General features: G+C 32.3%; 1 protein-coding gene across 8 annotated transcripts in view; it reads left to right on the top strand.

Moving 5' to 3' along the window:
* TENT2 (terminal nucleotidyltransferase 2) overlaps positions 1-15,784 on the top strand; it is a 67,869-nt gene that overhangs the window by 35,969 nt on the left and 16,116 nt on the right. For 6 of the 8 annotated variants that reach the window (XM_054512588.2, XM_064596288.1, XM_045897248.3 and 3 more), the window contains 4 exons: positions 2,379-2,455; positions 2,827-2,955; positions 7,937-7,980; positions 15,643-15,779. In XM_054512588.2, the coding sequence (XP_054368563.1) occupies positions 2,379-2,455; positions 2,827-2,955; positions 7,937-7,980; positions 15,643-15,779 (387 nt within the window). The remainder of the gene's footprint in view (positions 1-2,378; positions 2,456-2,826; positions 2,956-7,936; positions 7,981-15,642; positions 15,780-15,784) is intronic. The other 2 variants (XM_054512601.2, XM_054512605.2) reach the window with 1 other exon arrangement.

The raw sequence follows: 15,784 nt of genomic DNA on the forward strand, positions 1-15,784 counted from the left end.
ATTTTGGGTTTTTGTTCTTCTTTTTCTAGCTTGTTTGGGTGTAAGTTTAGGTTATTTATTTGAGATTTTTACTACTTCTTGAGGTAGGCCTGTATTGCTATAAACTTCCCCCTTAGAACCACTTTTGCTGCTTTACAAAGATTTTTGGTCATTGTGTTTTCATTTTCGTTTGCCTCCATGTATTTTTCGATTACCTCTTTGATTTTTTTGGTTGACCCATTCATTGTTTGGTAGCACGTTATTTAATCTCCATGTATTTGTGCTCTTTCCAGTTTTTTTTCTTGTGGTTGATTTCTAGTTTCATAGCGTTGTGGTCAGAAAAGATGCATGGAATGACTTCGATCTTTTTTAATGCATTGAGGCTTGTTTTGTTGCCTAATATGTGATCTGTTCTGGAGACAGTTCCATGTGCATTTGAAAAGAATGTGTATTCTGCTGTTTTAGGATGGAATGTTCTGAATGTATCTGGTAAATCCATCTGGTCCAATGTGTCATTCAGAGTCACTGTTTCCTTGTTTATTTTCTATTTAGATGATCTGTCCATTGATGTAAGTGGGGTTTTAAAGCCCCCCACTATTACTGTATTACTGTCGATTATTTCCTTTATGTTTGTTTTTAACTGCTTTAAGTATTTGGGTGCTCCTTTGTTGGGTGCATTTCTTTTTCTATTTAAGATTATTATACAAACTTTTTTCATCGTTAAGTGTTCTTTATAAACACCATTTTATATTTTCTATACAGACGTTAAAAAAAAGAAAGTCTGCTTCTAACACCCAAAGTTAAATGATGTGAACATTTTGGTGTAAAACTTTCAGTCCCTCTTCTATGCATATGAATGCATAAGAGTTTTTAAAATTAAAATTGAGATTATACTTTTTTATTTAATCATATGTCATGGATATTTGCTTATATCATTGATTATTTTCTGGCTTCAGTTTAAATGGCTTTACAGTAATATTTCATGAGTGAATATATTGTGATTAACTTATTCCCGTTAGAATAAGCATTTTGTACATAAACTTTTTTCCATATATATAAGATTAGTTTAGTATTTCCAGAAGTAGAATTTGAAGCAAGTACTGTGGATATTTTTAAAGCTCTGAAATCATATTTTTGGAAAAGTTTTTAATTGCAAACTGGTTTCCGTCTGTTTTTTCCTCTTTATTGAGTTATACTGGTTTCAGTGTTAGCCTTTCACAGATGCAATTGAAGAATGTATCTCCATTGTTTCCATAAGTTCCCAAAGGCAAATATATATGATATCTGAAGTGTTAATACTACTATCTGTTTTTAATAAATGCATGGTTGATTGAGAGATTATAGTATTTCATTTCCCAAAACAAGAAAATCTGAATTGGTAGATTTCCATTTTTATAATTAAAAGTTCGTAGAAAGGAATTTTGTTAAGTTTTTATTTTAGGCAGTCTTTTCATAGAAAAACTCAGTGTGCAGAGGAAGTTGGGCCTCATAATGTAATTTTCATTAATCTTTCCTTTTATTTTGGATTTACCCTTTCTTTGTAGATCCCATCATTATTGCCCTATTTTCTAAATTGTGAATTGCATATCTTTGCTTTCAAAGATGTAACCCTTCTGTTATGTGTTTGACTCTTCTTCCCAGATGTCAGTAGCTAAATTTGGTATGATATTATAATTTATATCTTATTTATGTCTTATCCTTTTTGGAGGGAATATAATGTATAGACTCCTTCTATTTTTTTCACCTGTACTTTATTTGGCATTTTATTTCTGTTGGTTTTTTTTTATTTTTTAAAGATTTTATTTATTTATTTGACAGAGAGAGACACAGTGAGAGAGGGAACACAAGCAGGGGGAGTGGGAGAGGGAGAAGCAGGCTTCCTGCTGAGCGGGGAGCCCGGTGCAGGGCTCAGTCCCAGGACTCTGGGATCACGACCCAAGCCGAAGGCAGACGCTTAATGACTGAGCCACCCAGGCGCCCCTATTTCTGTTGTTTTAAAGCAAATGACACTTTAATTCCATATTAATTGAGACTATATAACTCAGTGGGATAACTTGGCGAGAAATGTTTTTGGTCACATAATTTTGTTTATCTGGACAGGACTGCAAAATTTTAAAATTTGTTTTATTAGGAATAATTGGAGCCTTAGTGTAGTACATTGTGGATCTTGCAACTGTAATCCTCTTTTATATTTTTAATATACACTAAATCATATGTACTGAGTATGTATTCTTATTTCTTTAGTGCCTCATTTTAAAGTATTTGGCCTTTGGGCTCATGCTATTTTTGCATCATAGGGTAGATGAATATTAATTTAGTTACTAGGGAGTTTGTTTCAAAACACTTGAGCTAATGTTTCAGAACACTTGAGCTAAAGTGTATTTCTCTCTTTTTCATAGTTGTGTGGAATTCGACTTGAATGTAAACAATATTGTTGGAATAAGAAACACATTCCTTCTCAGAACTTATGCATACCGTAAGTTTTTTGTCTCCAAATAATAATCAGCCTTCTCTATCCTTCATTCTTTATTCCTTTTTAAAGATGTAATAAATACTGACATCTCTTTAAATATGTTTATGTATAGTGTCTTTTATTATATGTATAATATTTTGTTATACTAAAATTATATACTACTGGAGTTATAGGTCAATAAAACAAATTTTAATAATTAATAATTTTTAAAAGGTGACTAAGATACCTTTTAAAAGCAAGACACATTTATGGTGAACACAATGTTTAATAAATAGGGAGGCAGTGCTCTTTTTGTTGTAGTTGGGAAATGTTACAAGCTTTCAAAGACACCATAATATTTCCTTACCATTTTTAAGTTTTAATTTCACTTTCAGTTGAAAATCGAGTTCGTCCATTAGTACTGGTGATTAAGAAGTGGGCGAGTCACCATGAGATAAATGATGCCAGTCGTGGTACTTTAAGCAGCTATAGTCTTGTATTGATGGTTTTGCACTATTTACAAAGTAAGTATTTTGGGTTTTCCCCAATTTTTAAAATGAAAACACAGTTAAACCTCATTATGATGTCTTCTCTGTTGCCTCTGTCTTCAGACAGCATTGATTTAAAAAGTTATTTCTAAGGCCTAGAAAACCATATTTCCTAATTCGTTGCTTTGAGCAAATGTTTTAGAAATATTATTCCCTGGGGGTGCCTGGGTGGCTCAGTCAGTTAAGCGTCCGACTCTTGATTTCGGCTCAGATCGTGATCTCAGGGTTGTGAGATCAAGCCTAACGTCAAGCTTAAGTACTTTTTGGAAAGTACTTATGGCTCAAGCTTAAGGTTCTCGCTCTCCTTCTGCCCACCGCATCCACACCCCCCCCCCAAAAAAACACAAATGTTATTCCCTGGAAAACATTATAAGGGAAGTTTCACTGTGTTTTTTATTTTTTGACAGTTTTTCAGTATTAACTTCTGTATTCAAAGAACTTTTCCCTCTGTATTGTTGACCCATTATGTTGAGGCACATGCATGTTCAGAAGGTCTATAAAAATAAGCTCAAACACCATTCATCGTGTTTTTTTATTTTTCACTTGAGACAGGATTTTCTTTTTGGTCAAAGAAGTTTTATTCCTTGTGAACTGGCATGGAGTTGTGGGCGAAAGCCTTGATATTAATGTAATAGAAGAACCTTTATCAGGATGTCTAGGGTCTGATTTGTTCTGGGTTAATGATATTTCTATAGTTTAGAAAGCAGTGTTGTAATATTTATGTTCATATCCTTTGACTCAGTGTTATTCAGCGATTGCATTTCTAGAAATTTATCCAAGGTAATATCAGGGATGCAGGTATGGATTTATATATAAGGCTGATTTTCATGGTGTTTATTGAAATAACAGAAGGTTAGAAGTAATCTTAAGTTTTTAAGAATGGGGTATAATTGAATTAATTATAATGTTAGTCACTAATAATGATGCTTTTAGGATATTTAATGATATAAGGAAATACCCATGATACACTCTCATATACAACGTGATGCCAATTTTAAAAATAGTATTGGTATTAGAGTTTGTATATTTATTCATGTGTATATAAACATTGAAAAGTTATGTGCCAGAAATTTACCAGAGTTATTTAGGTTTAGTCAGATGTACTTCTTAAGTCGCAACTGAAACTAAAAAATGAATAGACACTAGTTGGGATTTAAAAATTAGATTTGACTACAGCATTTAACATGTCTGAACATCCATAATATGTGTCCTTTCCTTCCATTTTTGTGGGTTACATTAGAAATTTTAATTTGATTGCCTTCTTTAGAAAAATGTACATTAGGGATGCCTGGGTGGCTCAGTCTGTTAGGCGTTGGACTCTTGATTTCAGCTCAGGTCATGATCTCAGGGTCGTGGGATTGAACCCTGAGTCAGGCTCTGTGCTTGGCAGGGAGTCTGCTTGAGATTTTCTCCCTCTTCCCCTTCTCTCTCTCTCTCTCTCAAATAAATAAATCATGGGGGAAAAAAAGAAAAATGTACTTTAATCACAGATTCCCCAAGGTGGTTTGGCAAGCAAGTTGAAAGTTCCAACGTTGGTATTTTACCAGTGTTAAATCATGCTAAAATTTTATTTAGATTTTGTTAAATGCATTTTATTTTTGACAAAGTAGTCCCATTTACCGAGATGGTTTGTAATTAATAGCACTCTCATGAACTGTTTCTGGGTCTTTGTTAAAGGACCTCACCTATGCAGAGCTAAAGTATAACTGACTTATTTGGCAAATTTAAGCTGCCCCTCACTAGAAGAAATTAGACTGAAATTAGTAGCTGCATTTTTTTTTTATCATACAGGAGTTTGCAAGATGTATTGAGCAGTTCCAGTCTGCCATAGTGAAGTAGTGTTTGTGATTTTGGCCAAATTATTCTACCTTTCTGGTCTTAATATTCTTATCTGTAACAGGAAGTTGGATTGGATGGACCTTTAAGTTTCATTTAACTTTGTAAATGCTTTTAATATCTTTTTTGCCATGAATAGAGAAAGAGAGCAGTCTTCTGTATGTAGAAAGGTTGAAAAAAATTAAAGCATTTCCTAGGATGAATTTCAACAGTCAGTAATAGACTACATATGCTTGAAAGGTGACTGATGAAAGTATGAGGGGTAAAAACCCAATGAGAAGAGGTTTTAATGGCAATCTAAGATTAATAATTAATAAAAAAGGCAAAAGTATCAACTGGTTAGAAATAATGATACAAATGAATATTCATAGAATGTTTTACCATGTTACCAGGTACAGAACTATCTTAGGCATTTAAAAATTATTCTTGAATTTTCAAAATTGTTGCTTAGTGTTATTGAAGATTTGCACTTTTTTTTTTAGTTGAATTTTTGATGAATCAGATTGGGATGTTTATATGTATAACTTTGCGGGAGCTTGACCAGAAAGCCCTCATCTGAAATGTAAGCAAAATAAAATCTTAACAGAGTAGTTATTCTGAGAGCATTATCAGTTGATCAGATACTGCAGTACTAGGTTTTGTTTTATTTTGCTTTTGAGAGAGAAATTTAGAAGATTGAAGTCCAGAATTTTGAAGTAAAAATAGATGTTACAGCCAGATTATTCCTGAATGTGTGTTGCTTTGAGTAAAATAAACATTTGAAAAACTACTGAAGGCTTTGAGGTTACTATGAGGATAGTGTTAATAAATAACTGCCACAATACACCAGTTGCTCTTAATGTGTTGGCCTTGAAAAACAAAAGAGCCAATTTTTTTTTACTGGCACAGTGCGTTTATTCAAGAATAGCAGAGGAATTGCAGTTCAGTACAAGCAAACTGGTGACCCAACCATTGGCAAATCCAGAGAATGGAGGCCAGGGACTTGCCTTTATGGAGGAAGGGGAGGAAGCTGGAAGGGGCTGTTTTCACTGAATTCTCGTTGGCTGGGCTGTTGCTAGGCAAGAAAATTATTTCTTCATCCTGCTGGGGTGTGTTAAGTAAACTTCTTCCTATTAGGGAATGCAAGGTACACTGTATTCCCTTTCAGGGCTTCCTCACACCACTATAAATGAGGTTTCTTTTATTTCTTTTCACAAGTGACTAGTGTTTTTAAATGTATAAGGTTGTCAGGCAAGGGATTTACTGAATGATATCCCTGCCCCCCCCCATTTCCAAATTGCTTAGTTCTATTTACTTATTTTTTATATTATTTATTTAGAGACAGAGGGCGCATCTGAGAGAGTGAGTGGGGGAGGGGCAGAGGGCTCGGGAGAGAGAATCTTAAGCAGGCTCCACACTCAGCGTGGAGCCCCATGTGGTGCTTGATCCCATGACCTTGAGATCATGACCTGAGCTGAAATCAAGAGTCGGTGCAACTGACTGAGCCACCCAGGTGCCCCTCAAATTGCTTAGTTCTAAAGGTTTTTTGTCTATTGAAAGACCCTAACCCAGTGATTAGTATTTGTTTTTCTCTTCTGGCATTCTAGTTATATGATTCTAGAATGAGATAAAGTTTTTTTCTAATTCTCTATAACCTTTTCTTTATTATTTTTTAAATTATAATTTTACTCTACTAGGAGTATTCAGTGAGAAAGGAATTCAGGTTTTTAATTAAGTAAACTAATTTCTAGTAAGATTTTCTAGTTTGACTTCTGTATTATAGCAAAAATTATTAGAAAGTTATTAAAAAACGTTTAAAGACTTTTAGAATTAAAGTAACTGGGGCTTGAGTTTATTTGTAGGATCTTCTAGAATTTTGAGCATTTGAATGCCTCAGGGAAAAAATATTTTTACTTCCTAAGAGTGGTTCCGGTAAGTAATAAGTTTTCCCCCTCAATCACATGCTGTGAACATTCCAGGGTATCATGGAATTTTATTTTATTCCAATTTCAACATGAGGATGAAGCATGATACAGAAGAGAAATTTAAATACTATGAAATAGGAATTTATACATTTATAATCATAGTTGGAGATTATGTAAGTTGGTAATAATGGTTGATTATATGTATATTAATGTATTCCAGAAGTCATTTAAAAAGGTTTTTGCTAAATTGCAAATTAAAGGTAATGATGGTTACTGAATTTACTTAATTATATACAATGTATTTCTAATTCTTAAAAACATAGTTTATAATATAGTATTATGTTTGGTCTTTAATCTTAAAGAAATCTTGAAAACACATTATTTGTATCTTACCATACTCAAGACATTTTATTTTACAGTTTCTTAAATTGTGAATATTAAGCACTTTGCCTTTCATGTTATTCCCTTTATACCATAATGATGTGAAATTACTGTTAATGCATTTAATGAGGTTGGATTTCGGTAAAGTTATTGGAGAATGAAGAATGACAATTAAAAAAAAAGTAACATATGAAGATAATAATTCCCTTATGTGAAATTTTTATTTTTTATAGTAAATTGGTACAAATATCCTGATTTATATTTCTGAACTTTGCTGAGGCCTTTTTTAAAAAAATTTGTGAAGTTGAAGAGTTTTTTTTTTGTTTGTTTTTCTCTCCAATAGATCTATTTCCTGAAACTATCTAAATTTTGGTATTATTATTAGAATAAATTAAAAATAAAGGGACAATTATGATACAGCTGTTGTTCTTTCGTGATACAGTATCATTGGACTGTATTTAAAAATTTTCTTTTTGTTAGCTACATCCATCTTAACAATGTTCATTCAATATCTGTAGAACAATCCTTGTCTTGCTTATTTTGTGTGTGTGTCTGATGTTGGACCAAATGATGTGTGTCCATTGATGGCCTATTTTTCTAAAACCATGTAAGGAACATTGGTTTACATAGAAATATACATAGTTTATTAACAAACCTTAAGTTATCAACTTAGATATATTTGGAATTTAAATTTTTAGGGATCAGAATTCACAAAATATATGGAGACTGTTGAATTTAAGCAGAAACCCTTATGCCTGGGGTGTAGCTGACAAATTATTGCTTTGTAAAATGAATTATGTGAATCACGGAAGCTTTAAACTTTTTTTTTTTTATAGCCCTACCTGAACCCATCCTTCCATCCATCCAAAAAATTTACCCAGTAAGTGTTTCTTATGAATTATTATAATACATATTATGACAAGTATATGTGGAACTATTATATGCAGTATTAATATGAATATAAAAGGTGTAATAGTTACCTTCTAAGTATATGATAACATTTTCTATATAGGCTGAGGAGTTTGCCACTAGCACATTAAAAATATTTCGTATACTTTTTTGGAAGACTGATATTTTATTTGGTTATTGGCAGACAGTCTGGTCATTTATGTAAATGGTAGAATTTTTGCATAATGCTCATGATTATCACTAATAATAATTAAATATACTCAATTGGTCAAGGCTCAGTTAGGCTCTTTCTAGTTTTCTTCATGCTATTTTCAAATACAGTTTTATAGCATTTCTTTAGTTAGTGACTCAGAAGTTTTCAACCCAATGTATGTATACTTTGAAAGCAGGGGAAAAAATTAAGAAGTTGAACAATTGGATAATCATTTTATCTTTCATTTGATTTTACCAAGTAATCCACCAAAAGAAGTAACCTCAGTACACTCTTTGTGTGCTTAATATTAAGACTCCTGAAGTTAATTGGAAACATTAAAGAAGTAAAGTGTGCTCACTAGAAAAAGTTTGATATGTACTCAGTTTGAGTTTAGAAAAACCTAGGTTATATACATATTCACAGTCTTTTATACTGTTGTTTCTTTTCCAGTTTTTTTGTGTTCTTTTTTCCAGAATTGTTTCCTTGTTTAATAGTCCTACTGTTTTCTGTTTTCCTCCATAGTCATCCTTATTCCTGGTTTTATTTGGAAATAGTGTTTAAGCTGTTTAGAATGTTTAACCTTCTGAAACCGTATAATTGTGACCTGTTAGTTTTATAAACTTACAAAAAGAGCTGTTTTCTAAACTTACTAAAGAGTCAAATTGGAAAATGTAATACTGAGCTTGAGTGATCAGTTTTCAAAGGACATACTTCTCTGTATCATAGAAAATATAAATCTACTTGACGTGGAATCTAAATTAAATTTAACTTAATCTTTGATAATTTAGAAGAACTGATGTTCTTGTTTTTGAACATGGGTTATTATTGTAATGCATACATGCAAGGTGCTGGATAATAAAAGGTTCACTGTAATAGAATTTTGCTGTGTAGTGGGGGCTTCCCAGTTTGTGGTGGGTCATCTGGTAAAGACATCTGTAAGAATCTTTTGGAATTTGGATATCATATCCTCCTCATTTTGAAAACTAATTTCTGCTATTATGAAGAACTATTACAATGAATTTCAGTTATTGCTAGGGATCAGTATTTATGCTGTCATATACATAATGAAAATGAAAGCATCAGAAGGTATAGAAATAAAAGTAACTTGAACTTTTGGCCTCATCCTTGAATGGTTTTCTCCCTGCAATAAAGTATTGTTTCTTTAGCTTATACTGAAAGGTGGAAGATAATGACTGGGTGTTACTATTTCATTTTTTTGTCTCAATTTTTTTGTTAAGACCTAGGTTTCAGTATAGAAGGAACTATGTATATTTTTCAGCATACAAAGTATCTACTAGTTAAACTTATCCTTTAAAGAGTCTATTATTCTGTATGGAACAGATGCTTTTACAGAAATCTCACTTAAAACCCTCACTGCATGAACTCTTTTTACTAATACAAAATACTAATGAAATCTCAGCTTAATGCACTGTGCTGGAGAACAGAACAGACGTATTGCTTTTATTATAGGATACCCGGGTTCTTACTGGTATATTCTAGTTTGAGGAGCCTCATTTTACTTCTGTTTCATGTTTCTCATTATCTAGCTTTCCCCCATGATAGAGTCCTGACTTCTCTTCACATGTACCATCTCTCACCCTATACTCTCCACCCCTGTTTTACTAATAATCTTATTTCTATACCTGTAACAGGGAAATAGATTTAATAGTAGTCCGGCGCAAAGCCTTAAAAAATACTAATAGCAAGACTTGCTAGATTTAAGAATATCTTAATTTGCTTTCAGGTGTGGTTACATTATCATAAATATTTAAAGTACATTATTTTTACTATGAGGTTGATGCTTACGTGGGTAAGGACTTACTATCCACTCTACAGGATTTTAAATTTTATATGAAACCTGTAAGCTGATTGATCAGTAGAGCACTTTTCTCAGTGGTCCATCTAATGGAACAAACAGATCAGCTTATTTCTTACTACTAATAACTGTCACTTACTTAGTATCTATTTTATGTCAGCACTCTATAAATATTATATGCATTATCCTTAATCCTAAACAAATAAACTTGTGTAGTATTATCCTTGATTCACAGCTGAAGAAACCAAGTCTTAGTTTACGGAAGGTTATATTATTAATTCAAGCTGTATAGTCACAAATTATGGATCCAGAAACTGACATTTTTAAAGACAAAATGATAGTACTATTCACTAATATAGTTTCTGTTGCTTATTACATTTTGTGTATATCTGATGGTTCCTATATAGATATACCTTTCTTTAAGAACAACATGTATGACAAAATTTCAACTTGTATAAATAAGTTTGAGAATGACTTAAAACTTTATAGTAACAAAAAAAAAAAAACCTTTGTTATTTTACAAGGGAACAAGTTTCTTTTAAATTTTGAGCTTCTCTAATATAGTTAAATAGAATTAAAAAATAGGATAAAAACTTTGGAATAGAATAACATTTGTTCAATGTGTTATGCTTTTTAAAGTTATTTTCATATTTTCTCAAATTTATGGTAATTATTTTAAAAATGGGTATGGTATTTCAATTCAGTTAGGATACTAAATTAGGAAAGGAAAGAATGAAAGACTCTAGCCATTTCTTTATCTTCAAAAGCTATATCATAATATAGCATTATTATTTTTTTAAGTAATTATTCACTTTTATTTACTTATGTGACAGTATTTGTAGCAACATATTATCATTGAGTAGTGAATAAAAGAATATGAGGCTTACTGGGAAACTGGCATAAAGTCATATATTTATCTTTTTTTTTTTACAAAAAAGAACACTGAAATTAAAGTCACAAAACTCCTACAACTATTAAACTTGAAAAATTCATTTCAGAAAGCTATGCCATTTGAATTCTAAAAACACAAGAGTCAAAATTGCAACTCTCATTATTCCCCTAAGAAGCTGCCAAGCAGAGAGAGACCTTAATATTGAAGATTTCATATGTCATGTTCCAGACTGGTATGGATGGTTCCATGGCAGAATACTTAAATTTGAAATAATAGTGGTACAAAGTCACTACCTGACCCTTTAGATATTGCAGTAAAATCTGGTTGCGGCACCACTGGCTAAAAACCATTAAGTCTTGCTGCCACCAATGACCAAAGGCACTTGGATAATCAAGAGTTCCACACTGGGCCATATGATAATAATATAGCATTATTATTACTACTTAATTCTTACCGACTTAAAAAAGCAACATGAGTGATACAGAGCAGAATATTTACTATTGAGTTAAAGCAATGAAGTTGAGAGAGTTTAAATATATAAACTTAGGTTAAGCTTATGAAGGGATCTTTATTTTAATGAGAGCATATTTTACCTAGATTTATGCTAGGTGGAGATTTATGAGACAACTTATATTTGTTTTTTTCCCTAACGGTATCTTCATATTCCAGAAAGCCATCTTTATAGTTATGAGATGAGGAATTCTGAGGATATAGAGTTCCTCTGTGCAGTTATATATTGAAAATATATTAAATTTTACATATATACATATGTATACATGTATAGATATAGCAACTTTTTTCATTTTTAAAATGCATATAATATGATGAAGGATTTTAGTTATGTAAAACAGGCTATAAATGAATACCTTTGAAAAAGATGAATTTAAAGATTTTGATGAAGTCTGTTTTAATGATAAACATTCTCTTAAAATTGATATTATTTAAATTTTAAAAGTTATAAGGAAGTTAATTTTGAAATAATACATTATTTCAGGAGGTAACCATACTGCATTATTGTATGAATTGTATAGTTTTAATAATGATGCCTGGCATATACTAAATAATTAATATGTAGGTAATACTATTGCTGCTATGCTTTATATACATTGTATCATTTAATCCTCATTACAGTTCATGAGTACTGTTATTTTTCTTGTAGATGAAGAAGCTGAACATTTGGAAAGCTAAGTAACTTGATTAATTTCATATAGCTAATAGGTTTCAAAGCTAGATCTGACTCCCAAGCTCATGCTCTTAACCACTTCATTATAGTACTTCTACTTTATGATACTTATGTTGATTACAAAACTTTAAAAGCTTTCCAAAAAAGCTTTCAAAAACTTTAAAAGCAAATATAACTTAAAGAATTTAATGATCAGTCTTTAACATGTTACCACCATATAGTGGTAATCTGCATACAATTAAGAAAGCTTGGTAGAACTTCAATATATCATTTAGCTCTTTCTCTATTCATTCAGAAGTCTGCTTAAGTACTCCATATCAGTTATCCTTTTCTTTGAGACCTTTCTCAACATTTATATCCAGGGCCTAACAATTCATATTGTTAGAATAGGATGTAACTTAAATTTGTTTGCTTGGAGGTAGAAAACAGTCCTCCTTCATTTAAGGCATATATCTTTTTTTAAAAAAATATTTATTTAGAGAGATTGTGTGTGTGTGTGTGCACACAGGGGGAGGGGCAGATGAAGGGGGAGAGAGAGACTCTCAAGTAGACTCTGAGCTGAGTGTGGAGTCCGACACAGGGAGTCAGCTTTCCCCCCTCTCTCCCTCTCATCCCGCTTGCCCACTCCCTGTCTCTAAAATAAAATAAAATCTTTAAAAAAATAGGGAATAAATTTATTGAGAGAGAGAGTGTGTGCCTACGCAAGCAGAAGGGGGCAAAGGGAGAGGGAGAGAGAGGATCTTAAGTAGACTCCGTGCTGAATGCAGAGCCAGACCTCAGGACCCTGAGATCCTGACCTGAGCCAAAATCAAGAGTCAACTGCCCAGCTCACTGAGCCACCCAGGTGCCCCTAAGGCATGTGTCGTTTTAAAGAACAGTTATCAAGTGAAAGTTTAGCCAATCTAATTTATTCCAGAAAGTGCTTAATTGTCCAAATTTCAAACTTTGAAGGTAAGATATTATGGCACAGATCAGAAAATAATGGAATTTGGCAAAAGATGTTTTTGCCATTTTTAGTAGGCAGTTGTGTGAGCAAAAAAGTGAGACTTTGCAGTTGTTTTTCAAGGGGTTGCCCATTAAAATTTTTCTTAACTTCGCATTGATTGAGGGAAGAAAAGGATGATACGTATCTTTAAAAATGTTAGCACTTAAATATCAATTGGAAAATGTTTTCAGGAATTAAGTTATTACAAATTTGGTTATTAGAGACCCCATATAAGATATACCCTTAAAAAATAATAAAGATGTCTTCCCCATGTTAAAAACAAACAGCATTAAGTATCAGTAATCCCCACCTCAAATGCTTTAAGAAATAGATATTACATTGTTCTCAGTTAAATTGGTTTTCCATGGATTTTGGTTGTAATTGCTTTGGCTTTTGGATTGGTCATTATGTGTTTTCTAATATGTTAGCTTAAGTTTTGCCCACCCGTATCCTATCCAAAGTAGTGTATATTATTCTTAAATACATATGCAGTAGGGGAGCTTCATTTTTAAAGAAAATTGTTTGATGAAATTTTTCTTAAAGCAGAGAATCTTTCTGTAATGTTAATGATTATAAAAAATGGGGATTTCTGATGGTTAAATGGAATTTCTGTTAACTTGTAGCATCTTTTGGATCCTTTTTTTTTTTTTTTTTTTTTTTAGTTTGGATTTCTCCTTCAGTTCTCCCCTAGTATGTATGACATGGCCCTTTTCGTATATGACCATGAAAAAGAATAGTGGCACTAAGAGGAGACTGGTCAAATTGTTGGCTCAAAGTCATTCACCATTTTAGTAGAGTAGGTCTTATAGCTCTTCAATGTTAATTTACAACTGCTGATCTTTTTCTTTAACTTATTGAACGAAATAAAAATTTTAAAAGAGGTTTAAACAGTTTTAGATTTAAGGTAAGAAAATGACTCTTTTATTTTAGCATCAGTTAATAAATTGAATGCTTACTGTGCTATGTCGTAGAAGTCAAAATTAGTAAGAAGCTTTCAGAGTGGAAGCTGTTAAATAGTACCCGCTTTTCTTTTCCTTGTCATTTGAACTTAGGTTAACCTTTTTGTTTAATTAGCCAGAAAATAATACTGAAATTTTACAATTTAAATTTTACAATTTAAAATACTGTCCTAAGTTCAGTTTTACACTGAACAAGTAAAAGACAAAGGGTGGTAGAGGCAGTACACCTGCTCTTCCTTCTGCTTCCACTCTTTATTATAAATTGAGACTTCTTCCCTAACTCCCCCTAGTCTTAGAAACAATTTAGATTTCTACTTAAGTCTTATAATGGAACACTAAATCTGCTAGAAGTGTAAGGGGAGGTCCGAAGTTTAGGAGTGTTAGCTTTATGAACCGTGGTTGTCCTCTGAAAGAAAGGTAATCACTTCTTGGTAGTTAAAAATTATGGATAGAATTGTAGATAATAGGACGGGAGGGAATTTTTTATTTTCTTGCTCTTTTATTTTTCCTGAGGATTACCTTTAACTAGATGCACTACTCAATTTCTCTGCATTACAGTTTAGTTATTTGGGGACCCTCTGGTTTTTAAAGTTGGGTTACTAATTGAATTGACAACTGTAAACCCAAGGTTGATTTGTTAAGTATTTGGGAACCTTAAGAATAGCTGTCATCCATTAACTAGTTGCTTTAAAAAAAAATCTATTATTAGTCTAATGGCAAAGGCGAATGTAGAAAACCTGTCTTAAGAGCAACTGTGCAAATTACCTTAAGAAGAATGTTTTCTGCCATTTGGATATGTATTACTTGAGAATCTCTGTAGTTCATTTAGTATGTTTTAGAGCCAGAACTTGCTGCTAATAGAGGAAGGATCAGATATGAATGGCATAGTTAGCAAAAAGAATAAGTACCCATTAGTATTCTTTCTAATGAGTGTGTTGTTTGGGCGTGGATTACAAGCAAATGATACCTTCCCTTATGAATGTTGTGGTAAATGTTTGCTGAATATTGCTTGCTGCTTAGTTTCCTATCATTCTTCTTTTCCCTGCCATCTATGTCTTTTCAAGTTCAATTCATGTTGAATGTCTGTCTTCTCTTCCCATTAAGATACAAAATACAAAAATAAAACAAAAATTTAAAAATCTTGAAATTGGTGTAAGTACTATTCATATACTACTTTTATGGCCTCTAAGAGAAATTTTAAGTGGCAGTTAGAAAATGCTCTTACCTTATGCTTGATACAGCCTTTACAAAGTACAACTGCTCCTTGTAGAGGCACTTAAGAAGGAGGAACATTTATAAAGGAATCTCTGTTATTTGATGAAATCTTGGTACGTATAGTAAGGATTTATTTATGAGTTAAAAAATCTTCTGCTACTGTAGTCCTCTTGGTTAAATGCGTGATATACCTCAGCCAAGGTTTGGGTACTTTCTCGCATACTGCAAACACCGGTGAAATCTTTAGTGGAAGAAAATCTTCAAATTTCCAAACTGCCAACATAAAGAAGATTTCTCGTCTCTTCTTCAGAGAGCATTAGGTCAGGATTTGTAAAGTTTTTAGTGTGTGTTGTAAATGACTTTATATTTCCCCCTTTTTCTTTTTGACAGGAATCTTTTAGTCCTGCTGTACAGCTGCATCTTGTACATCAAGCTCCATGTAATGTTCCTCCTTACCTCTCGAAGAATGAATCAAATCTTGGGGACCTCTTACTGGGCTTTCTTAAATATTATGCTACAGAATTTGAGTAAG

The sequence above is a fragment of the Mirounga angustirostris genome, unplaced genomic scaffold (genome assembly GCF_029215605.1).
Source record: "Mirounga angustirostris isolate CCGP_5_RB_7025 unplaced genomic scaffold, mMirAng1.0.hap1 SCAF_7, whole genome shotgun sequence".
Lineage (NCBI taxonomy): Eukaryota > Metazoa > Chordata > Mammalia > Carnivora > Phocidae > Mirounga > Mirounga angustirostris.